The following is a 27,169-nucleotide window of genomic DNA, read 5'->3' on the forward strand; positions in this document are numbered from 1 at the left end:
CCCTACGTAGACATTCAAAAGCCCTGAAACTGCTGCTGGGCACTGCCATCTTGGATGTGATGTCAGCAGTCCCAGCAGACTCAGTGCTGTCACTTAAAATGACAGTATTCCCCTTTTCTCCTCTGTAGGGAGGTGAAGGAAAGGCAAAAATGCTGAGCCAGCACAGACCATAATTACAAACTCCCTGAAAAGGAGAGGGCTCTGACATGGAAAGAGGAATGCTAGGGATTTGACTAGTCAAAATTTGTTAGGAAATTCAGACACACATTACAAGTTAACAAAAAAAAATGTTTATTAAACAGTAAAACGCCAACTTGTTATTTTGCCTGACATTTTCACATTTGTAAAAAAGGCAAAAGAAACCTATAACAACTTCAATGGCTTGCACGCATATGAAAAAAAAAGTGATACACACTACCATAAAAAAGACAATATCATTGTCCAGCCTAATATCATGATGATGATCAGACAGTTGTCTAACAATTATTAAGCATATAATGGAAAAGTATACTTGAGACAGTGTTTCAGTTTTTCTCTCTTGCCTAAAACTTTATTACAGATCCCAAGCAGTTTATCTATGCTAGGAATTGAGGTAAAACCTTCTGCGGTAAGTGTTATATCAAAGTAATGGGGTGCATCTGGCAGTTAGTGCTACATGATTAATGTGACCTTGTCACTATGATTAAAAAATTGAAAAACAGCCAGTCCGTAAAAAAAAAAAGAAAATGAATGCTTACCTTTAAGGACAGGAATGTCACATTAAGAAATCATTTTACCAGTAGACAACTAAAAGGACTTCTTCACAAGCTCCAAAGAAATCCAAGATTCGATTTTTAAAATGTATGTCAAGTCAAAAATGTTTTGTTTTGGATAGAGTAGGGAAGGAATTAGACCTTCTGTAAGATCTAACTGCTATTTAGTGCTCTATTACAGAGCTTTCCCCCCCACTTCCTGACCCTTCTAGAGTTGCCCTACGTTGCTAAAGAAAAATTGATGGAGAGTTCCCTTTGGAAATGATGCCAGTATCGTAAAGTGAAATTCTAGATATACAGTGCCTTGAAAAAGTATTCATACCCCTTGACATTTTCCACATTTTGTTATGTTACAACCAAAAACATAAATGTATTTTATTGGGATTTTATGTGATAGACCAACACAAAGTGGCACATAATTGTGAAGTGGAAGGAAAATGGTTTTTACTATTTTTTACAAATAAATATGTGAAAAGTGTGGCGTGCATTTGTATTCAGCCCCCCTGAGTCAATACTTTGTAGAACCACCTTTCGCTGCAATTAAGGCCAGGTTCACACTAGTTCGATGCCAGACAACGCGTTGATTCGCACCACATTGCTGTGCACATCACATGTGAAGTCTACGCGATGCGATCTCAGCCATACATACAAACTATATGGCTGAAATCACATCGCATTCGCACCAAAATGGTGCAGGACCCCTTTTTTGATCTGCACTAGAATAGGATCGCATGCGATCCCATTCCTGCACCATTTCACAGTTCACACTACGATCTGCGAACCGATCTGGGTGTGTCGTTAACTTTACATTGACACCCGCAGTGGTTCACAGATCTCAGTGTGAACCACTGTGCGATTCAGGTGCGATGCGGGAACCCACACTAGATTCACAGGGTTCTTGCATTGTACTAGTGTGAACTGGGCCTGAAGCTGCAAGTCTTTTTGGGGATGTCTCTACCAGCTTTGCACATCCAGAGTGACATTTTTGCCCATTCTTCTTTGGAAAATAGCTCAAGCTCTGTCAGATTGGATGGAGAGCGTCTGTGAACAGCAATTTTCAAGTCTTGTAACAGATTCTCAATTGGATTTAGGTCTGGACTTTGACTGGGCCATTCTAACACATAAATATGCTTTGATCTAAACCATTCCATTGTAGCTCTGGCTATATGCTTAGGGTCATTGTCCTGCTGGAAGGTGAACCTCTGCCCCAGTCTCAAGCCTTTTGCAGACTCTAACATATTTTCTTCTAAGATTGCCCTGTATTTGGCTCCATCCATCTTCCCATCAACTCTGACCAGCTTCTCTGTCCCTGCTGAAGAAAAGCATCCCCACAACATGAGGCTGCCACCACCATGTTTCACGGTGGGGATGGTGTATTCAGGGTGATGTGCAGTGTTCGTTTTCTGCCACACATAGCATTTTGTTTTTAAGCCAAAAAGTTCAATTTTGGTCTCATTTGACCAGAGCACCTTTTTACATGTTTGCTGTGACCCCCACATGGCTTCTCACAAACTGCAAACAGGACTTCTAATGGATTTCTTTCAACAATGGCTTTCTTACTCCCAATCTTCCATTAAGGCCAGATTTGTGGAGTGCACGACTAATAGTTGTCCTGATTCTCCCACCTGAGCTGTCGATCTCTGCAGCTCCTCCAGAGTTACCATGGGCCTCTTAGCTGCTTCTCTGATTAATGCTCTCCTTGCCCGGCCTGTCAGTTTAGGTGGACGGCCATGTCTTGGTAGGCTTGCAGTTGTGCCATACTCTTTCCATTTTCAGATGATGGATTGAACAGTGCTCCGTGAGATGTTCAAAGTTTAGGATATTTTTTTTATAACCTGACCCTGTTTTAAATTTCTCCACAACTTTATCTCTGACCTGTCTGATGTGTTCCTTGGCTTCATGATGCTGTTTGTTCTCTAAGGTTCTCTAACAAACCTCTAAGGGCTTTACAGAACAGCTGTATTTATGCTGAGATTAAATTACACACAGGTGGACTCTATTTACTAATTGTAGTGTGGCTTCTGAAGGCAATTGGTTCCACTAGATTTTAGTTAGGGGCATCAGAGTAAAGGTGGCTGAATAAAAATGCACACCACACTTTTCAAAAAATTGAAAACCATTTATCATTTTCCTTCCACTTCACAATTATGTGCCACTTTGTGTTGGTCTATCACATAAAATCCCAATAAAATGCCTTTACAATGTTGGGGTATGAATACTTTTTCATTGCACTGTACACCTAACTAGCCTTAAACTGCCCCCTCCTAACACCTATGCCACATGTTTGTCTGGGTTTTGCCATTTCTAATGGACCAAGACAGGGTTGCCCAGTTGGCCTGGTTGTTTATTTTCTGGCACTTCTACAGACTGGTCAAAGAAGCCTTTGATCGCAATATACATATATCTAAATGGTGATTCTAGCATAGGGAGAAAATGATACCGTCTCAGGTCGCTTAAGAAGACACGTGGCCACTCAGTGAAGTTGAATGAGAAGTGGTTTACCCTTAAACTGAGTAAAGGGTTCTTTACTGTCAGAGCGGTAAGAATGTGGAACTCCCTTCCACAGTTGATGATGTCAGTATTGATAATTTCAAAAAGCTTTTAGGTGGGAATCTTAGCGAACGCAATATACAGGGATATGGAAAAAGGTAGTGACATAAACACACATACCGGTTAAACCGAGTCTTTATTCAGTCAGCTATGTAACCTGTTGGAGTGGGACTAGACCCATTTTACTTGGTTGAGAATTCATAGTTCTTCTCATTAATATGTTGCTATGATGTGTTTTTTTTTTTTTTCAAATCCTTCCATATACTATTTCGGAGACTGACTTTCTGAAACTCTACAACCTTTTTACTCAGTTCTTTTGGGGAAGGGGAAAGCAACTGAAGTTATTGTACTAATTACTGCAACGATCAAAGGACAGAGATGAACTACATCTCATTGATCTTTGTCTATTTTATCACGCCACTCCACTGGCAAGAATTGTAAACTGGGGTTTGGTATAGAATTTATTTATTTTTTATTTGCATGAGGTCCCCTTGTAAATTCACATGCGATCTAAAGGGCTTGGTATGGTTTAGAGGAGAAAAACCCTTGCTGTTTTTTTTCTTTATTCTGTGGGGTCCACCATTAACATATATATACCAGACCCTCATCTAGGATAAAGGTCTAGTATAGAAGACTGGAACCTGTGGGCGTTCTGTTAACAAACAGAATGTAGCTGCCTTTATATTAAATCCCTGGTGTTTCTGCCAGCCCCTCTGCTTTCCTAATACAAACTGACCACACTAAGCTGGAGAACACAGCCTGGTCAGTGTACTGCTGCTTCTCCTCCCCCCAGCTCTTATGCAGCTGAGAACAGGGGGAATGCGATCACTTATAAAAAAGGAAAAAGGGTATTTATAATGTTTTTCATATCTATACAAAAATATTTTGCCTTTCATTTCTATTTTCAACTGAATGGGCTGTTTACAAAAACTTTAAGCATTACTAAAATCACAGCCCTCAGCCAAGCTTTGGTACATGTCCCCCAGGGCAGTGCCCAGCCTCCTGCCAGACCCCCCCCCCCGCCATCCCCATGCCATTTGTTTGACCGTCCATTGCCTATAAGCCCAGAAAATGGCCAGAACTGTTTAACATGTGGCTCCTATTGACTTCTTTGAGGTTTACTCATATTTGTGCAACCCTGCTCAAACCAAATCTAGCTATTCTTTGCTCATCACTAGCAGCTACCTTCTCCCACTCTTTTTTTTTTTTTTTTTTTCCCCTTGACACGACACATGAATTAGCAGCATGCCCTTGTGTGCTGAGCCATTTTGGCCTGTGCTTATTGATGAGGATCACTGATTGTTAGCAGGCATCAGTCTTCAGTGACATGAAGAGACTGACTTGTACAGATTGACTTGCTCATCCTTACCCACATAACTGATGTTCACATGAAAAAAAATTGTATAAAATATTTAGTTATACCTTGGCAGTCCAGTTCCCTTGTGTCATTTTTCCTGTGGTGGATAGGGTGTGTGTAAATATCTGACCATCATCTGGTATCCAAGGACCACATATTCCACCTTTTCCCTAAGGTAATTAAACAGAAACAAGTAAGGAATGAATACTAAAGCTTGATTAGAAAATACCAGCATCCTAAAAAAATCATATGCTCCTCTAAATGATTTTGAAGAAAATAAAAGCTATAAATTGTAAAAAGGTCAGCATGTTCTAAAAACACTGTTGGCATTTAAGTCCTTTGTACAACTGTCATATTATGAGTGATGCATAAAGTGGTTTTAAAGGCTACAGCAAAATACACATACACACACATTATATATATATATATATATATATATATATATTTTCACTCTGTGTGTGTGTGTGTGTGTGTATGTGTGTGTGTATATATGTATATATATATATATATATATATATATATATATATATATATATATATATATATATATATATATATACACACCCACACAATATATTATATTTCTGCTAGAGGGTGGCTACGTTTGTTCTCAATGCTCCCACTGCATGTAGAAATGTAGTCACCCTCTTTAGTTCGATCTGGAGATGGACTATGAACTATGGGATTATTAGTTTGCATAGAGCAGTATTCATAACCACAACTAATGTACACTGCTCATTCCAAGCAAACAACAGTGAGTGTAAAAAAGGAGAGATTCGGGAGCTCACAAAGAATGTTACAAGGCAGAAAAACACAGTAACCAATTTCATGAAAAATTACAGGGTCTAATGGCCCTGTTCACACTGGTATTAGAAACAGGCATTTGGGATGCATTTGTGCCGCTGCCACGAACAATTAGCAAAGTAGTCTACAATGAATAACATGGACAATGGACAGAGCTGATCACATTTGAAAAACATGTAGTGTTTGTGTTGCTTTGCATTGCTGTGCATCAAAAACAAAGCTACATGTTGAGTCTGGAAGGAATTGAAGCTTGTCAGCTTTTTCCATTCAAGTCTATGGTAAATGTGCCTACAGCGTTTATGGCGTGTTTACAGCACATTTAACAAGCATTTATCAAATATCAGTGAAGTGAAAAAAAAAAAAAATTTCCCCCTTAATAAAAAAAAAAAACGACCTGGAGAGCACCTGGGGTGCATTATTTTAATGTGTTTTGTATTTTGATGTGTTTTTGTTGTTAAACACATTAAAATCAACTAGAAAATGCGTGGGAATGCTGAATAGCTGAATTGCTAAAACAGCCGCCATCAAAACTGCCCCCATCATATTGCCATCAAAACTGCCCCATCAGACTTGCCCCATCAAAACTGCCCCATCATATTGCCACCATCAAAACTGCCCAATCAAAAATGTCCCCATCAAACCTGTCCCATCATATTGCCACCATCAAAACTGTCCAATCAGAATTGCCCCATCAAAACTGCCCCATCATATTGCCACCATCAAAACTGCCCTATCAGAATTGCCCCATCAAAACTGCCCCATCATATTGACACCATCAAAACTGCCCCATCGGAATTGCTCCATCAAAACTGCCCCATCAGAATTGCACCATCAAACCTGCCCCCATCATATTGCCACCATCAAAACTGCCCCCATCATATTGCTATCAAAACTGCCCCATCAGAATTGTCCCCATCAGAATTGTCCCCATCAAAATTGCCCCATCAAAACTACCCCCATCAAAACTACCCCCATCAAAACTGTCCCATCATATTGACACCTTTAAAACTGCTCCATTAAAATTGTCCCCATTAAAACTGCCCCATCATATTGCCACTAGGGATGATCTTTGAGTTTGAGTCGAACTCATGTTCGACTCGAACATCGGCTGTTCACAAGTTCGAAGAACAGCGAACAATTTGGGGTGTCCTGCCCCATGGGACATGGATCAATGCAAAAAAAAGTTTTAAAAACGGCTATTTTTTCAGAAGCAGTGATTTTAATAATGCTTAAAGTCAAACAATAAAAGTGTAATATCCCTTTAAATTTCATAGCTGGGGGGTGTCTATAGTATGCCTGTAAAGGCGCGCATGTTTCCCGTGTTTAGAACAGTCTGACAGCAAAATGACTTTTCAAAGGAAAAAAGTCATTTAAAACTACTCACGGCTATTGAATTGCCAGTCCGACAATACACATAAAAGTTCATTGATAAAAACGGCATGGGAATTCCCCACAGGGGAACCCCGAACCAAAATTTAAAAAAAAAATGACGTGGGCGTCCCCCTAAATTCCATACCAGGCCCTTCAAGTCTGGTATGGATATTAAGGGGAACCCCGGCCAAAATAAAAAAAAAAAAACGGCGTGGGGTCCCCCCAGAAATCCATACCAGACCCTTATTATTATTATTATTATTATTATTATTATTATTATTATACAGTATTTATATAGCGCCAACAGTTTACGTAGCGCTTTACAACTTGAGGGTAGACAGTACAAATACAATACAATTTGATACAGTAGGAATCAGAGGGCCCTGCTCCTTAGAGCTTACAATCTAAGAGGGAAGGTCAAGAGATACAAGAGGTAATAACTGTGGGTGATGTGCTGATTGAGAGGATAAATGTACAGTTGTTAGGTGGGGGCCAGATAGGCTTCTCTGAAGAGATGAGTTTTCAGGGATCGTCTGAAAGTGGATAAAGTAGGAGAAAATCGGACGGATTGGGGTAGAGCATTCCAGAGGATGGGGCAGGCTCTGGAGAAGTCCTGAAGGCGAGCATGGGATGAGGTGACAAGGGAGTTTGAGAGCAGGAGGTCTTGGGAGGAGCGAAGAGAACGATTAGGTTGGTATTTTGTGACTAGGTTAGAGATGTAGCTAGGGGCCAGGTTGTGGATGGCTTTGTAAGTTATAGTTAGTATCTTGAATTTAATTCGGTGACTGAGTGGCAGCCAATGGAGGGATTGGCAGAGGGGTGTAGCAGACGCTGAGCGGTTTGTGTGGTGGATGAGCCTGGCCGCAGCGTTCATGATGGACTGAAGTGGGGATAGCCTATTTAGAGGTAAACCAATGAGGAGGGAGTTGCAGTAGTCAAGGCGGGAGATGACCAGGGAGTGGATTAGAAGCTTTGTGGTGTCATTGGTTAGGAAGGGGCGTATCTTGGAGATGTTGCGAAGACAGAGGCAGCAAGCTTTGGATAGTGATAGAATGTGGGGTCCAAAGGTTAGTTCAGAGTCCAGGATTACACCTAGGACCTTGGCGTGGGGAGATGGGTTGATAGTTGAGCCGTTGATCTTGACAGGGAGATCAGGGGAAGTGGCACCTGAGGGAGGAAATATCATGAGCTCGGTTTTGGATAGGTTGAGTTTGAGAAAGTGATGTGACATCCAGGCTGATATGTCTGCTAATAAGTTGGTAATGCGTGAGGAGACAGATGGAGAGAGCTGGGGGGTGGAGAGATAGATTTGGGTGTCATCAGCGTAGAGATGATATTTAAAGCCGTGGGAGGCAATCAACTGACCCAAGGAGGTGGTGTAGATTGAGAAAAGGAGAGGTCCGAGAACAGAACCTTGGGGGACCCCAACGGAAAAAGGAAGAGGAGAGGAGGAAGTAGAGTTGTAAGTGACACTGAAGGAGCGGTGGGATAGGTAGGATGAGAACCAGCGAAGAGTACAGTCACGGAGACCAAAGGAGTGGAGTTTTTTGAGGAGGAGGGGGTGGTCCACTGTGTCAAAGGCAGCAGAGAGATCCAGGAGAAGTAGTACAGAATAGTGTCCATTGGCTTTAGCCATTAGTAGGTCATTTGAGAGTTTAAGGAGAGCAGTTTCCGTGGAGTGTTGAGGGCGAAAACCTGACTGAAGGGGATCAAGAAGTTTATTCATGGTCAGATGGTCGCTTAATCGGTTGTAGACCAGTCTTTCAAGAAGTTTGGAGGAGAAGGAGAGTAAGGAGATGGGACGTAAGTTGTTGAGATTGGTGGGATCCAGTGAGGGCTTTTTTAGTATGGGGGTGACTAGCGCATGTTTTAGAGAGTTTGGGAAGATGCCACAAGAGAGGGAGAAGTTGAAAATGTGAGTTAGAGAGCGTAGAATCGAGTCAGAGGGCGAGCGTAGCATTTGCAAGGGAACAGGATCCAGGGGGCAAGTGGTTAGATGAGTGCTAGATAAAAGTTTAGCAACCTCAGTAGTAGTAGCAGGGTTGAATGAGGGAAGTAATGATTGTATCTGTGGACATGGGGTGTTGCATGGGGGAGGTTTTTGCACATTGGCGATCTCCTCATGAATTGTATCAATCTTAGTTTTGAAGTGATTGGCAATCTCCTGGGCAGTGAGTGAGTTGGTGGGTGGAGGCAGTGGAGGACAGAGTAGAGTGTTGAAGGTAGAGAAGAGTTGACATGGACTGGATGAGAAGGTGTTGATGAGTGTGATAAAGTAGGTCTGTTTGGCAGTGTGAAGGCAGGAGTAGTATTTTAGGAGGGCAGATTTATATTGTGTGAAGTCTTCCTGGGTTTTAGTCTTGTGCCACAGGCGCTCAAGAGCGCGGCTACGTTTTCTGAGACTTCTGGTGTCATCTGTTTGCCAGGGTTGTAGCAGTCGGGGCCTAATTCTGCGTGTAGTGAGGGAGGCCAGTTTGTCTAGGGAGGAAGACAGTGAGCTGTTGTAAATGAAAGTAGCTAGGTTGGGGCAGGACAGGGGGGAGATTTTGTCATAGAGGTGATCAGTAGCAGAGTAGAGAAGAGAAGGGTTGAGGTGGCGAAGGTTTCTGCGTGTAACTGTTAGGCGGTTGGAGGGAGAAGAGGTGGAAGACAAGGAGAGAGCAAAACTAATAAGGTGGTGATCAGAGAGTGGGAGTGGATTGTTGGAAAGGTTGCACGGAGTGCACAGATAGGAGAAGGCAAGGTCAAGGGTGTTGCCATTGGAGTGGGTAGGAGCCTGTATCCATTGCTTCAGGTCAAGCGATGAGGTTAGACTGAGAAGTTTAGAAGTAATAGTAGTGTTAGTGTTGACAGGGATGTTGAAGTCCCCAAGAATAATTGTGGGGATTTCAGAAGAGAGAAAGTAGGGTAGCCAGGCAGAGAAGTCATCAAGAAAGGCTGATACCGGTCCAGGGGGCCGGTAGATGACAGCAATTCTTAGAGAAATGGGAGAGAAAAGACGAATGCAGTGTGCCTCAAAAGAGGAGAGTGTCAGAGAGGGAGGTGGGTGAAGAACCTGATAGGTGCTGCATGGGGCTAGAAGGATTTCCACTCCACCTCCCTTCCGTCCACTTGGTCTGGGGGAGTGAGTCCAGAGAAGGCCCCCATGGGAGAGGGAAGCAGGAGAAATAGTATCCGATTCATGAAGCCAAGTTTCAGTAATGGCAAGTAGGTTAAAGGAATTTGTGATGAAGAGGTCGTGGAGGGCGGTGAGTTTGTTGCAGACAGAACGTGCATTCCACAGGGCACAGGAAAAGGGGGGGCTGGTTTTGGAAAGAGGAATATAGACCAAGTTCTGTGGGTTGCGGCTCCTGCCAGAGGGTGTAGGGGGATGGGAGCGTTGGGCAAAGACAGATGATGGTGGCCCAGGGTTTGGGGATATGTCACCAGAGATTAGGAGAAGCAGGAGGGTGAGGGAGGTAATGTGGGACTGTGATTTATGTGAAGGGGCATGTCTCAGAGTACTGGAGGTTTTATCAGTGTATGGATGTAGAATGAGCGAGAGTTGGTAAGAGCAGTAGTAGGGGGAAGACAGAAGGCAGGGTGATATGTATAAGCAGGTGGGTGGAGAGGGGGGGTGAAGGTAAGAGAGTTTGAGGAGAGAGGACAGGAGTGTCAGAAGCAGTGGTAGAGAGTGCATGTTACAGAGTGGAAGGAGAGCTTAATAGAGAGACAGGGTCACCTGCAGTCTGTTAGGTGCTTTCCAGTGCAGATTGCTGTATTTGTTTGCTTCGTGCAATCGCTGAAGTGCAGAGATTGAAGTGCATATCACTTGTAGAAAGAATCACTTAGAGAAAGAAGCCTTAAGGATAGAAGCCCCTGCAATGTGCTCCCCCAGCAATGTGCTGACCCCTTAAGGATGCTCAAATATATACTGTTATAAGGGTGGGGTTGAAGTTCGTTAATTAATCATGAGTGACTATAAGAGTGCCTAGCAATCAAAGTGAACTTTTTGCTTCAAAAGTCAGAATAGCAAGAGGCCAAGACAAGATCAACACATAAAACTTAGGTAAGACAGTTCAGAAAAACAAATAATGTCATGGTTGTTCGCACAGGGCAACAGATAGAGAAGGCCACATATCAGAGACACACACACAGAGACAGCAGGCAGATCCCAATTTCAGTTAACGGTGGAAGATGTGGATGAGCTGACACATACCTTATCCGAGCACGCAACCTGGCAGGCCGCAGGAAAAGAGGGGGGGGACGAGAGACCCCTCCTGAACCGTACCAGGCCACATGCCCTCAACATTGGGAGGGTGCTTTGGGGTAGCCCCCCAAAACACCTTGTCCCCATGTTGATGCAATAGACGTGAGTAGTTTTAAATTACTTTTTTTCTTTGAAATGTGATTTTGCTGTCAGACTGTTCTAAACACGGGAAACATGCGCCCCTTTACAGGCATACTATAGACACCCCCCAGCTACGAAATTTAAACGAATATTACACTTTTATTGTTTGACTTTAAGCATTATTAAAATCACTGCTCCTGAAAAAACCTTTTTTTTTGCATTGATCCATGTCCCCTGGGACAGGACCCAGGTCCCCAAACACTTTTTATGACAATAATTTGCATATAAGCCTTTAAAATTGGCACTTTTGATTATTCATGTTCGTGTCCCATACACTTTAACGGTGTTTGCGTGTTCGAATGAACTTTTTTCCTGTTCGCATGTTCTGGTGCGAACCGAACAGGGGGGTGTTTGGCTCATCCCTAATTGCCACCATCAAAACTGCCCCATCAGAATTGCCCCATCAAAACTGCCCCATCATATTGCCACCATCAAAACTGCCCCATCATATTGCCACCATCAAAACTGCCCCATCAAAATTGTCTCATCAAAACTGCCCCATCATATTGCCACCATCAAAACTGCCCCATCATATTGCCCCCATCAAAATTGTCTCATCAAAACTGCCCCATCATATTCCTCTATTATAAATCAGTACATGGTGTGTCTGTCCCCTCCCCTGGGCTCTGTAATCAGAGCTGAGATGCTCCAGCCACCTCCCCCCTGTGTATAACAGAAGCTTTGGTAACCATGGCAACAAAAGCAACACAGTAGACTCTATTTAGTGGGAATACTTTAGCAGTCCCACTTATGTTATTCGATTTTAGTTATTTTTAATTTTATTCCGTACGTTTTTTGGCTCTGTGTAACTTCTGCATACTTTCCGCTATTAAAACCATTCAACTATTAAAATGTTCATCTCTTTCAGCTGATGATGGGACTTTTTCAACTTTTTTTCTACTATTTATACTTGTTAAAAAGCTTAATATTTTAAAACTTTTTTTAACATTGAAGTCAATGGGAGCATGCTTCAAAACCTTAAAATCTTCTTCCACTCCCAAAAGTTTCAGCTCCTTCATACTTTCACCTACAGACACCAAACAAACTTTAAAATGTTCACAAAATATTCAGCTATCAGGCTATATCTTTTCAGTTTGATATCTTTTACAGTTTTTGTGAAAAAGCTGTTTGTTTAGAGGTCATTTCAGGAAATGTTAGCCATTAAACAGAGTGTACTGTGCTGGTTTTGTTGCCACGGTTACCAAAGCTTCTGTTATACAGGGGGGGGAGGTGGCTGGAGCATCTCAGCTCTGATTACAGAGCCCCAGGGAGGGGAAAGACACACCATGTACTGATTTATAATAGAGGAATATGATGGGACAGTTTTGATGAGGCAATTCTGATGGGGCAGTTTTGATGGTGGCAATATGATTGGGCAGTTTTGATGGGGACAATTTTAATGGAGCCGTTTTAAAGGTGGCAATATGATGGGGCAGTTTTGATGGAGCAATTCTGATGGGACAGTTTTGATGGTGGCAATATGATGGGGCAGTTTTGATGGGGACAATTTTATTGGAACAGTTTTAAAGGTGGCAATATGATGGGGTAGTTTTGATGGGGCAGTTTTGATGGGGACAATTTTAGTGGAGCAGTTTTAAAGGTGGCAATATGATCGGGCAATTCTGATGGGGCAGTTTTGATGGTGGCAATATGATGGGGCAGTTTTGATGGGGACAATTTTAATGGAGCAGTTTTAAAGGTGGCAATTTGATGGGGGCAGTTTTGATGGGGGCAGTTTTGATGGGGGCAGTTTTGATGGGGGCAGTTTTGATGGGGGCAATTCTGATGGGGCAGTTTCGATGGTGGCAATATGATGGGGCAGTTTTGATGGGGCAGTTTTGATGGGGCAATTCTGATGGGGCACTTTTTGATGGCAATATGATGGGGGCAGTTTTGATGGGGGCCGTTTTAGCAATTCAGCTATTCAGCATTCCCACGCATTTTCCCCAGGAAATGCATTTTCTAGTTTTTATTATTAGTGGGACTGCTTTAGCAGTCCCACTATTATTGTTCGATTTTATTAGTGGGACTGCTTTAGCAGTCCCACTATTGTTGTTCGATTTTAATTATTTTTATTTCTTTATTAATCCGTACGTTTTTTGGCTCTGCGTAACTTCTGCATACTTTCAGCTATTAAAACCATTCAACTATTAAAATGTTCGTCTCTTTCAGCTGATGATGGGACTTTTTCAACTTTTTTTCTACCATTTATACTTTTTAAAATATTAAGCTTTTTATCACTTTTTTTTAACATTGAAGTCAATGGGAGCATGCGTCAGATCCTTAAAATCTTCTTCCGCTCCCAAAAGTTTCAGCTCCTTCATACTTTCACCTACAGACGCCAAACAAACTTTAAAATGTTCACAAAATATTCAGCTATCTGGCTATATCTTTTCAGTTTGATAACTTTTACAGTTTTTGTGAAAAAGCTTTTTGTTTAGAGGTCATTTCAGGAAATTTTAGCCATTAATCAGAGTGTACTGTGTTGCTTTCGTTGTCATGGTTACCAAAGCTTCTGTTATAGGGGGGGGGGGTGGCTGGAGCATCTCAGCTCTGATTACAGAGCCCGGGGGAGGGGACAGACACACCATGTACTGATTTATAATAGAGGAATATGATGGGGCAGTTTTGATGGGGCAATTATGATGGGGCAGTTTTGATGGTGGCAATATGATGGGGCAGTTTTGATGGGACAATTCTGATGGGGCAGTTTTGATGGTGGCAATATGATGGGGCAGTTTTGATGGTGGCAGTTTTGATGGTGGCAGTTTTGATGGTGGCAGTTTTGATGGGGCAATTCTGATGGGGCAGTTTTGATGGTGGCAATATAATGGGGCAGTTTTGATGGGAGCAGTTTTGATGGTGGCAATATAATGGGGCAGTTTTGATGGGAGCAGTTTTGATGGTGGCAATATGATGGGGCAATTCTGATGGGGCAATTCTGATGGGGCAGTTTTGATGGTGGCAATTCTGATGGGGCAACTCTGATGGGGCAGTTTTGATGGTGGCAATATGATGGGGCAGTTTTGATGGTGGCAATATGATGGGGCAGTTTTGATGGTGGCAATATGATGGGGCAGTTTTGATGGTGGCAATATGATGGGGCAGTTTTGATGGTGGCAATATGATGGGGCAGTTTTGATGGGGCAATTCTGATGGGGCAGTTTTGATGGTGGCAATTCTGATGGGGCAGTTTTGATGGTGGCAATATGATGGGGGCAGTTTTGATGGGGGCAGTTTTGATGGTGGCAATATGATGGGGCAGTTCTGATGGGGCAATTCTGATGGGGCAGTTTTGATGGCAATATGATGGGGGACAGTTTTGATGGTGGCCGTTTTAGCAATTCAGCATTCCCACGCATTTTCCCCAGGAAATGCATTTTCTAGTTATTTCTTTATTATTCCGTACGTTTTTTGGCTCTGCGTAACTTCTGCATACTTTCAGCTATTCAAAACCATTCAACTATTAAAATGTTCATCTCTTTCAGCTGATGATGGGACCTTTTTCAACTTTTTTTCTACCATTTACACTTTTTAAAATATTAAGCTTTTTATCACTTTTTTTAACATTGAAGTCAATGGGAGCATGCTTCAGATCCTTAAAATCTTCTACCGCTTCCAAAAGTTTCAGCTCATACTTTCACCTACAGACGCCAAACAAACTTTAAAATGTTGACAAAATATTCAGCTATCTGGCTATATCTTTTCAGTTTGATACCTTTTACAGTTTTTGTGAAAAAACTTTTGTTTAGAGGTCATTTCAGGAAATTTTAGCCATTAATCAGAGTGTACTGTGTTGCTTTTGTTGCCATGGTTACCAAAGCTTCTGTTATACACAGGGGGGGAGGTGACTGGAGCATCTCAGCTCTGATTACAGAGCCCGGGTGAGGGGACAGACACACCATGTACTGATTTATAATAGAGCAATATTTTGGAGGCAGTTTTGATGGGGGCAATATGATGGGGAAGGTTTGATGGGGCAATTCTGATGGGGCAGTTTTGATGGTGGCAATATGATGGGGACAATTTTGATGGGGACAATTTTGATGGGGACAATTTTGATGGCAATATGATGGGGCAATTCTGATGGGGCAATTCTGATGGGGCAGTTTTGATGGGGCAATTCGATGGGGCAGTTTTGATGGGGCAATTCTGATGGGACAGTTTTGATGGTGGCAATATGATGGGGCAGTTTTGATGGTGGCAATATGATGGGGCAGTTTTGATGGTGGCAATATGATGGGGCAGTTTTGATGGGGCAATTCTGATGGGGCAGTTTTGATGGCAACATGATGGGGGCAGTTTTGATGGTGGCGATATGATGGGGCAGTTTTGATGGTGGCGATATGATGGGACAGTTTTGATGGTGCAGTTTTGATGGGACAATTCTGATGGGGCAGTTTTGATGGTGGCAATATGATGGGGCAGTTTTGATAGGGCAATTCTGATGGTGACAATTCTGATGGTGGCAATTCTGATGGTGGCAATATGATGGGGCAGTTTTGATGGGGCAGTTTTGATGGGGCAGTTTTGATGGGGCAGTTTTGATGGAAGCAATATGATGGGAACAATATGATGGGGACAATTCAGATGGGGACAATTCAGATGGGGACAATTCAGATGGGGCAGTTTTGATGGCAGTATGATGGGGCAGTTTTGATGGGGGCCGTTTTAGCAATTCAGCTATTCAGCATTCCCACGCATTTTCCCCAGGAAATGCATTTTCTAGTTTATTTCTTTATTATTCAGTACGTTTTTTGGCTCTGCATAACTTCTGCATACTTTCAGCTATTAAAACCATTCAACTATTAAAATGTTCGTCTCTTTCAGCTGATGATGGTCCTTTTTCAACTTTTTTTCTACCATTTAAACTTTGTAAAATATTAAGCTTTTTATCACTTTTTTTTAACATTGAAGTCAATGGGAGCATGCTTCAGATCCTTAATCTTCTTCCGCTCCCAAAAGTTTCAGCTCCTTCATACTTTCACCTACAGACGCCAAACAAACTTTAAAATGTTCACAAAATATTCAGCTATCTGGCTATATCTTTTCAGTTTGATATTTTTTACATTTTTTGTGAAAAAGCTTTTTGTTTAGAGGTAATTTCAGGAAATTTTAGCCATTAGAGTGTACTGTGTGGCTTTTGTTGCCATGGTTACCAAAGCTTCTGTTATACACGGGGGGGGGGTGGCTGGAGCATCTCAGCTCTGATTACAGAGCCCGATGGAGGGGACAGACACACCATGTACTGATTTATAATAGAGGAATATGATGGGGCAGTTTTGATGGGGCAATTCTGATGGGGCAGTTTTGATGATGGCAATGTGATGGGGCAGTTTTGATAGGGCAATTCTGATGGGGCAGTTTTGATGGGAGCAATATGATGGGGCAGTTTTGATGGGGACAATTTTAATGGAGCAGTTTTTAAGGTGGCAATATGATGGGGGCAGTTTTGATGGGGGCAGTTTTTAAGGTGGCAATATGATGGGGGCAGTTTTGATGGGGGCAGTTTTGATGGTGGCAATATGATGGGGCAGTTTTGATGGGGACAATTTTTATGGGGCAATTCTGATGGGGCAGCTTTGATGGCAATATGATGGGGCAGTTTTGCTGGGGGTCGTTTTAGCAATTCAGCATTTCCACACATTTTCCCCAGGAAATGCATTTTCTAGTTAATAGCAAAAATTTCCTGAAATGACCACTAAACAAACAGCTTTTTCACAAAAACTGTAAAAGATATCAAACTAAAAAGATATAGCCAGACAGCTGAATATTTTGTGAACATTTTAAAGTTTGTTTGGCGTCTGTAGGTGAAAGTATGAAGGAGCTGAAACTTTTGGGAGCGGAAGAAGATTTTAAGGATCTGAAGCATGCTCCCATTGACTTCAATGTTAAAAAAAGTGATAAAAAGCTTAATATTTTAAAAAGTATAAATGGTAGAAAAAAAGTTGAAAAAGTCCCATCATCAGCTGAAAGAGACGAACATTTTAATAGTTGAATGGTTTTAATAGCTAAAAGTATGCAGAAGTTACGCAGAGCCACAAAACGTATGGAATAATAAAGAAATAAAAATAAATAAAATCGAATATCAATAGTGGGACTGCTAAAGCAGTCCCACTAATAAGATCAAATAACAATAGTGGGACTGCTAAAGCAGTTCCCACTAATAAATAATAAAAATAAATAAAATCGAATAACAATAGTGGGACTGCTAAAGCAGTCCCACTAATAATGCTATAAGTTTTTTGGTTTGCGTTAGTGTCCGCATTAGGAGTGTGAACGTAGCCTTGAGTAGTGTATGTGTATGCATTATTCTTGGAGAATAAGAACCATTTAGTATCACTTTAAGAGCAAGCAAAGCATATTGTGAGATTTATAGATATGGTAATAAGGATTTGGTTTACACTACACTGTATTTTGGAATCAAAAACCATATTGTTAATGTCTAGTCCAGCTCTTATTTGTAGGGAATTCCTATACATACATCTTGATAGGCAACAAACGGCAAGGATGACTATTCTTAGATATCTCTATTGACAGTTTTTTTTTGGGGGGGTGGGGGGGGGTTCTATCTGTGACCAACTGGAGAAGTTTTCTTTAACTTCTGTCCCTGTGATGTCAGTAAAAGAGGAAGACAATGGCTGTCACTAGAACAAGGAGATACAAACAGCTGTAAAAACATTGTCAGAAGTTACATAGTAAGTAAGGCTGAAAAAAGACAATAGTCCATCCAGTTTAACCTGTGTGGGTGCATGTGTATCAGTGTCTATAATGCTTTCTCATATCCCTGTATGTTGTGTCCTTTAACCACTTAAGCCCCAGACCAGAGCAATTTTGTGATTCGGCACTGCGTCACTTTAACTGACAATTGCGCGGTCGTGCGAAATGGCTCCGAAACAAAATTCACGTCCTTTTTTTCCCACAAATAGAGCTTTCTTTTGGTGGTATTTGATCACCTCTGCGTTTTTTATTTTTTGCGCTATAAACAAAAAAAGAGCGACAATTTTGAAAAAAAGCAATAATTTTTACTTTTTGCTATAATAAATATCCCCCAAAAATATATAAAAAAACATTTTTTTCCTCAGTTTAGGCCGATACGTATTCTTCTTCTACATATTTTTGGTAAAAAAAAAAAAAAAATCGCAATAAGCGTTTATTGATTGGTTTGTGCAAAAGTTATATCGTGTACAAAATAAGTTTTATGGCATTTTTATTAATATTTTTTTTTACTAGTAATGGCAGCGATCAGCGATTTTTGACTGCGACATTATGGATCAGACACTTTTGGCACAATTTTGGGACCATTCACACTTATACAGCGATCAGTACGAAAAATGGGCATGGTTTACGCGAGTAGTGGGTGTGGCTTAAATGGGCGTGGCTCAAAGGGGTGTGGTTAGAGTCTGATATGAATGAGGGATGGAGAGGGGAAAGGGGGGGAGAGGGATGGAGGGAAAGCAGCCCCAGATCCTACACAACAATAGAAATATGTGTATTCTAGAAAGTTTAACAATCAGCAGATAAAGATACTCCAAACTTCTGGTGTTAGCACTTCAATCATCCCGGCGCCATGGTTGTTATAGTGTCAGGATGATTGAAGTGCATTATTTCTATTATTACATTGTAATATAGAATGAAATCATTCAACTCACCATAATGCAGAACCAGTGGGATCCCTGAGCGTGTCAGCTGCCACGTCGCCGGCCACCAGCAGAGTCCGTCTTTGCATCAGGTGCCCCCAGCAGAGTCCGTCCTTGTATCAGGTGTCCCCAGTGGAGCCCCTCTTTACATCTGTTGTCCTCAGTGGAGCCCCTCCTTACATCTGGTGTCCCTTAGCAGAGCCCCTCCTTACATCGGGTGTCCCCAGCGGAGCCCCTCCTTACATCGGGTGTCCCCAGCGGAGCCCCTCCATACATCGGGTGTCCCCAGCGGAGCCCCTCCATACATCTGGTGTCCCCAGCGGAGCCCCTCCATACATCTGGTGTCCCCAGCGGAGCCCCTCCATACATCTGGTGTCCCCAGCGGAGCCCCTCCATACATCTGGTGTCCCCAGCGGAGCCCCTCCATACATCTGGTGTCCCCAGCGGAGCCCCTCCATACATCTGGTGTCCCCAGCGGAGCCCCTCCATACATCTGGTGTCCCCAGCGGAGCCCCTCCATACATCTGGTGTCCCCAGCGGAGCCCCTCCATACATCTGGTGTCCCCAGCGGAGCCCCTCCATACATCAGGTGTCCCCAGCGGAGCCCCTCCTTACATCAGGTGTCCCCAGCAGAGCCCCTCCTTACATCAGGTGTCCCTAGCGGAGCCCCTCCTTACATCAGGTGTCCCTAGCGGAGCCCCTCCTTACATCAGGTGTCCCTAGCGGAGCCCCTCCTTACATCAGGTGTCCCTAGTGGAGCCCTCCTTACATCAGGTGTCCCCAGTGGAGCCCTCCTTACTTCTGGTGTCCCCAGCAGAGCCCCTCCTTACATCAGGTGTCCCCAGCGGAGCCCCTCCTTACATCAGGTGTCCCCAGCGGAGCCCCTCCTTACATCAGGTGTCCCCAGCGGAGCCCCTCCTTACATCAGGTGTCCCCAGCGGAGCCCCTCCTTAGATTAGGTGTCCCCAGAGGAGCCCCTCCTTAGATTAGGTGTCCCCAGCGGAGCCCCTCCTTACATCAGGTGTCCCCAGCGGAGCCCCTCCTTACATCAGGTGTCCCCAGCGGAGCCCCTCCTTACATCAGGTGTCCCCAGCAGAGCCCCTCCTTACATCAGGTGTCCCCAGCGGAGCCACTCCATACATATGGTGTCCCCAGCGGAGCCCCTCCATACATATGGTATCCCCAGCGGAGCCCCTCCATGCATCTGTTGTCCCAAGCGGAGCCCCTCCATGCATCTGTTGTCCCAAGCGGAGCCCCTCCTTACATCTGGTGTCCCCAGCGGAGCCCCTCCTTACATCTGGTGTCCCCAGCGGAGCCCCTCCTTACACCTGGTGTCCCCAGCCCCTCCTTACATCTGGTGTCCCCAGCGGAGCCCCTCCCTACAACTGGTGTCCCCAGCGGGAGGGCCCCTCCTTACATCTGGTGTCCCCAGGGCTCCGGTTAATTGAAGTAGTATAACACAAGACAGGGGAAAGTGACAAGAGAAGTGCCGCCATAACCCCTTGCAGCGCTCTCCAGCCTCCTCCGTGCTTCTCTCCCGCCATAACCACAGATTTGAACATGTCACCCAGCCGAGGCATGGAACGCAAGCTGCTTTTTCATACACAGCACTGCTACTCAGACCATGTCAGCTTCCGGGTTACATTAACGTCACGTTACCCTCTTCACTGAAGACTTCCCCTCTGCCTGGAACTGCCCCCTAAAGGTCACGGCATGCTGGGGAGGCAGTGTGGTGTATCAGGGTGGGAGAGGCTGCAGGGAATAGGCGGGGTTTAACTGGGTGAAAGGGGCTGGGCGGGATGAAGGCACACAGTGGGTTTTGTGTCACAGCCACCCGGTTGGCTCCGCCTCTTGTTCTTGGTCTTCAGTAAAATGGCGGACCTCTAGCGGAGGCGGCGGGGAGCCGCGAAAAATCGGGAAAAAACTATTTCCCGGGACATTTCCTGGGAAATGCTAAAATCGGGAAGAAGGTCCAAATCCCGGGAATGTCCCGGGAAATTCGAGACAGTTGGTAAGTATGCATTAAGCAGAACGAGGAAATGCTTGTTTACAAGCATCACGCTCACGGAGCTCCCGGTGGGTGCGCGCGCCCGCAAGCCGCCTCTTAAAGGGCATCGTACAGGTACGTTAATCTGCCTGTACATGCCCTTCTGCCACAGTATATCTGCCTGAGGCGGTCAGGAAGCGGTTAAGATGGACATCTAAAAAGTATTTTAAAGATATCCATACTCCCCACAGCCACCACCAATTATAGGAGAGAGTTCCATATCCTTATTGCCCTGACAGTGAAAAACACACCTTCACGCTATTAAAATGTTTTTGATTTATTTGTGTTTCCAATCAAAGGTCCCTACTTTACATACAATAGATGCATACACATACTAGGGCCAATTTAGACAGTAGCCAGTTAAAGTGTTACTAAACCCACAACAGAAAAATCAGTCTGTATATGCAGTAAAGTATGATTGTTATACTCGCTGTGGAACCCAAGTTGTTAACCCTTTGCATTGTGTAAAAAGGCTGTTTGATCCTGTCTGCTCTAATCCTCTCCTTCTTCCACTGTCCCCAATCCATCTCCTGATAAGACAGAGCTTTGGGGGCACTCCGCACATGCTCAGTTTGGTGTGTATTGCTAGATAGTTGTGTTTTTTTTATTTATTTTTTTTGGGATGGTGCATGTGATCAGCACAGGGCCAATCAGCACTGTCCAGACATAGGGTCAGGGGTTGTGCAGCCTCATAGGACAGTCAGAGGAGAATAACTCCTCCTACAAGCTTTAAACAGTACTTGGCCGGACACTGATAGAAGTCACGACGAGACTGCTATATACTGCTGATGAGAAAAGGTATTCAGCAGTTTATATTTACTAAAATAATTGCATTTCCATGTTCTGTGTACTGTGAGAGACCAGATATAGTGAAAGTCGTTTTAGTAACACTTTAACCTACCAACAGATTTTGGAGTGTGGGAGGAAACCCATGTACAATGAGAACATGCAAATAGTGCCCTGGCTGGGATTCAAATGGAGGATCCCAGTGCTACAAGGCAGATGTGTTTTTTTTTTTTTTTTATATATATAGTTACAAATTAATGTCAGATAAAGCAATTCCCATATATGTATTTTAACTGAGTATTTAGCTATTTGGAGTTCAGATATAAAATACACACATTAATACAGCTCCCTATCAATTAATAACTTAATAAAGCTGAAAACCAGACAGATTTAAAAGACACAAATTAATGCAGCTATAATTTTATATGAAATCCAAGCTATAAAGGTAAGACGACCTTATATCAGCTTGTTGTAGTGCCTGTACAGCAGAGCTCATGGAGAGAGTGGGAGAAGCAGCAAAAGGAGCGAGACAGTTCATGTGCTCATAAGAAGATGCTGATAGAAAAAACAGAGTGACAGAGAGGTGAGCTCATCACTGTGCTGCTTCACCTTTCACTGTCCAGTCCCAGACTGGGCAGGCCCACGATGACCAGGGCTCAGAGGAAGTGGTTTGAATGATGCTGCCCATCAGACTGAGAATATCTAGCAGCAGAATAAAAGTAGGGGAGGGAGAAGCAGCACAAAGAGCCAATCAAATGTTCAGTGCTAACAAGGAGCATGCTGAAAAGAGCAAGTCTGATGCTTCTCATTTCACTGTCCATTCACTGGCTGGGGGAAGAGATCTGTAAGTGCTTGTTCGTTGAACTGTATTTATCTGCACCCCACCACACATATATAGTGAGAACAGGGCATATGGAAAACAACTGTTTTCTATGTTCGCTGTTAACGTCATACATGTGCAATGGTATGCAGAAAATGCAGCTGAACAGACATTGTGTGAACAAGTCCTAAGGATTATTTACTGCAACAGAGAAAAATTTGTTTTTTCTCTGCCAGACAGGGTTAAGCTGTGTGGCAGAGCTGTGTAAATCTCAGCATTGGGTAGACAAGTAAACCAGCACTCTTATACAGGGCTTTTTTTCTCAAACAATAGGTGCTGGAACTCAACCACGACCCCCCAAAACCCCTTCCCCCACACACACCCTCCAAATCACATCAAATAGTGGGTGTGGTCATATTTTGCAAACAGTAGGAGGGTCTTAAAGGGGCATTAAATATCAGGATTGCATTACATACAGAGTGCAGAGTTCAGGGGGGTTACACACAGAGTGCAGAGCTGTCACTTGTAAACACAGAAACCAGACTTCTGTGTTTACAAGTGATTGTGGTGAGCAGGCACCAAAGGGTCTGAGCCAGAGGTGGTGGAACTGAGTTCCACCAAGTTCCCCCTGAAAAAAAGCCCTGCTCTTATATGTATTTTATTTGTGTACTTAGCTGTTTGCCTGAAATTCAGTTTTAAATGTATTTTGTAAAATGCAGTAAGTGCATGCACCTTTGTCTTAAAATTCCTTAACCACTTCCCGCCCGGCCTATTGCAGAATGACAGCCGGGCGGTGGTTCAGTTATCCTGACTGGGCATCATGACGCCCTGCAGGATAACAGCCACCGCGCGCCCAATCTGACACACCACTACACCGATCTCGGTAAAGAGCCTCCGGCGGAGGCTCTTTACCATGTGATCAGCCATGTCCAATCATGGCTGATCACAATGTAAACAGGAAGAGCCGTTGATCGGCTTTTCCTCACTTGCATCTGACAGATGCGAGTAGAGGAGAGCTGATCGGTGGCTCTCCTGACAGGGGGGATCTGTGCTGATTGTTTATCAGCACAGCCCCCCCCCTCAGATTCCCACACCAGACCACCAGGGAAGCCCCCAGGACCACCAGGGAAGCCCCCAGCATGTGGATATCAAGGTACATCCCCCATGGCCATCCACATGTGAAAAAATATGGCAATCAGTGCCCACAAATGGGCACTGACTGGCACCTCTGTGGCACATTACAAAACAGGGATGCCCAGCAATGCCACCCATCAGTGTCATCAGTGCCACCTATCAGCGCCCACCCATGCCTATCAGTGCCTATCCTTGTCACCCAGTGCCACCCATAAGTACCCATCAGTGCCACCCATAAGTACCCATCAGTGTTGCCTACGAGTGCCCATCAGTGCCACCTACAAGTGCCACATACCAGTGCCACCTATCAATGCCCATCATCAGTGCCCATCATTGCCACCTCATTGGTGCCACCTCATCAGTGCCCACCAGTGCTGCCTTATCAGTGCCCGTCATTGAAGAAGAAAACGTACTTATTTTCCAAAAAATGTAACAGAAACAAAGAAAAACTTGTTTTGTTTTTTTTTCAAAATTTTTGGTCTTTTTTATTTGTTGCGCAAAAAATAAAAATTGCAGAGGTGATCAAATACCACCAAAAGAAAGCTCTATTTGTGGGAACAAAATGATAAAAAATTTGTTTGGGTAGAGTGTAGCATGACCGCGCAATTGTCATTCAAATTGCGAAAGCGCTGAAAGCTGAAAATTGGCCTGGGCAGGAAGGTGTCTAAGTGCCTGGTATTGAAGTGGTTAAAATGTCTTTATCAATCCCCACCAGTGGCAGTGCATCCATAAGGGCGCACGGGCGCCGCCCCCTCTCTCCAGCCACCCCCTCTATGACCAATAGAGTCATGCATAGCATGACTCTATCCATGGTCGCCGCTGCCATCCCTATTCAAGCGTCGGCTGCTTTTCGGGCATAGGGCGCCTGAATTACAGCGGCGGGGGGTGGTTTTGAAGCACTTGATTAGAGTCATAGGCTCTAATAGCTGTCAAAAAAGGTGACCTGCAAGCGCCATACCTGGCGCTCACAGTTCACCCAGGTGTGTTAGAAAAGCGAATAAATATTTGCTTTCCTAACACTGAACCGCCTCTCCGCCAATCAGGTGCTTGGGTCTGTTACTCATCACCTGATTGGCTGAAATGACAGGCGCTGTGATTGGACGCCTATCAGGCATCCAATCATAGGAGAGGATGGGAGGAGAGGACGGGAGAAGAAGACATCGAGGAGATGGAGGAGCATGGAGGACACCGCTCACTGCCCACCGCCATCACCTGCTGCGCCACCAAGGCAGGGTAAGTGCCGGGCGAGCGGTGGGCGGGTGGGGAGGGCACAGTGGCAGCATTCGATGGGCACAGTGGCAGCATTCGATGGGCACAGTGGGAGCATTTGAGGGCACAGTGGGAGCATTTGAGGTCACAGTGGGAGCATTTGATGGGCGATGTGGGAGCATTTGATGGGCACAGTGGAAGCGTTTGATGGGCACAGTGGGAGCGTTTGATGGGCACAGTGGGAGCGTTTGATGTGCACAGTGGGAGCGTTTGATGGGCACAGTGGGAGCGTTTGATGGGCACAGTGGGAGCGTTTGATGGCACAGTGGGAGCGTTTGATGGCACAGTGGGAGCGTTTGATGGCACAGTGGGAGCGTTTGATGGCACAGTGGGAGCGTTTGATGGCACAGTGGGAGCGTTTGATGGCACAGTGGGAGCGTTTGATGGCACAGTGGGAGCGTTTGATGGGCACAGTGGCGGCAATTGATGAGCACAGTGGCGGCGTTTGATGGGCACAGTGGCTGCATTTGATGGCACAGTGGCTGCGTTTGATGGGCACAGTGAGACTGCAATTGATGTTAGGAAAAGGAGAAACACCACTGGGACCTTATCTGTTGAGCTGCATGTATATGTGCTGGAAAAGAACATGCTGATAGGATGAGGGAGCAGATGAGCTGAGGGGTGATCTTGTCAGTCTCCTTCTGCTCCTTCACTAACCAATCAGCAGGGCGGTGTCAGCAATGAATTACAGAGAAAGTGGAGTCATCTGTTTGGCTGTGCTGTGTGATGGGCTGTGGAAACCTCAGTACTGAATGGGCACAAATACAAACTGGAAGGTAAAGGTATAACAGTTCCCATAAATGTATGTTATATTGGGAATTTTTAGGGGTGGCCCATCCATTAGGGCCACTGGGCCGCTTCCCTAATCCATGCGCCCCACCCCTAATCTACATGCAAGGCGCAGGACGCATGTTTTTCGTTTTTTTTTTAAGCACATGATTACAGCCTGAGGCTCTAAATTGGCTTCAAAAAAGGGTGGTCTCGGGGCGAAGAGCCCATCCACTTGTGATGACATTAGGGAATTATTATTCCCTAATGTCTTCCTGCTTCTCCACCCGGCCAATCAGGAAGCAGGTCCTAGTATTAGAAGGAGAAGCAACGCCTGTTCGACTAGGAGGAGAAGCAACGGCCCTGGCTCTTCCCTCAGCAAGCTGGAGCGAGGAGCAGCATCGGTAAGGCCACTGATCGCCGTCAAAAGCTCTCCCACGGTGGGGGGTGGGGCACTGATCGCCACTGTCCGTATCCCGTCTTCGGAGGGTCAGGTTTGTTTGCCGCCCCCCCAAATATTGAGCACCAGCCACCACTGGGTATTTTGCTGTTTGGAGTTCAGTTTTAAAGGGTTTTTTTAGTTTAAAAAAAAACTGCCTATGTAGATATAGAGCATCTGTAAAATAAAAACAAACTATGTAACTGTAGCTGGGATGTTGGAATGCAATTTCTCCTTTTGGCCACAAGATGGAGACAGAGAGATGCTGACTTTTCCTTCCAGAAAACTCAGAGACACAAAGCACACTGGGAAAAAGGGGAGTTTCAGGAAGTGCTGAGGTAAATGAGGAAAGGGAAGTGCTGAGGTGAGACAAAAGAGAGAGACAGGTTTTCCACACAGCACTACCGAGAGAGTGCTGACAGAAGATCTGAGGAGCGGCTGTGTCACAGTAACAGAGTATCTCTGTGTCTTCTTCCCCTGCTCGGCCCCCACCTTTCTCCTGTCTGCTGTGTGAAGAGACTGAGACCGAGCTGCGCTGATGAGGCTCCCTGCCAGTGGTGCTCAAAATTTTTGGGGGGTGCAAACAAACTGAAAAATTCTGAAAAATAAACCCCATTAGTTGCAGCCTCACTGTGCCCATCAAACGCTGCCACTGTGCCCATCAAACGCTGCCACTGTGCCCATCAAACGCTGCCACTGTGCCCCAAGTGCTGCCACTGTGCCCCCCCGCCGTCTGCCCAGCACTTATCTTGTCTCGGGTGGGTAGCGGGTGACGGCGGCAGGCCGTCCGGTGTCCTCCATTTCTTCCCCGACCCCTATGTCTTCTCCCGCCCGCTCCTCCTCTCGTCCTCTGCTATGATTGGATGCCCGATAGGTGTGACAGGTAACACAGACCCGGCAACCTGATTGGCTGAGAGGCGGTTCAATGTTAGCAAAGCGAATTTCCTCGCTTTGCTAACATACAGCTGAGTGAGAAGCGAATGCACAGTGTTGCGCCCGCTTCTCACATTTTTAGGCGCCCATTAGAGCCTATGGCTCTAAT

The 27,169-nt window shown here is 44.5% G+C and overlaps 1 protein-coding gene across 1 annotated transcript in view; it reads right to left on the bottom strand.

The window, feature by feature from the left end:
- Positions 1 to 27,169, bottom strand: part of LOC141124418 (atrial natriuretic peptide receptor 1-like) — a 393,221-nt gene that overhangs the window by 275,788 nt on the left and 90,264 nt on the right. Inside the window, exon 5 of the mRNA XM_073612264.1 lies at positions 4,725 to 4,829. Within this exon, the coding sequence (XP_073468365.1) occupies positions 4,725 to 4,829 (105 nt within the window). The remainder of the gene's footprint in view (positions 1 to 4,724; positions 4,830 to 27,169) is intronic.

Source organism: Aquarana catesbeiana, linkage group LG01 (assembly GCF_042186555.1).
Source record: "Aquarana catesbeiana isolate 2022-GZ linkage group LG01, ASM4218655v1, whole genome shotgun sequence".
NCBI lineage: Eukaryota > Metazoa > Chordata > Amphibia > Anura > Ranidae > Aquarana > Aquarana catesbeiana.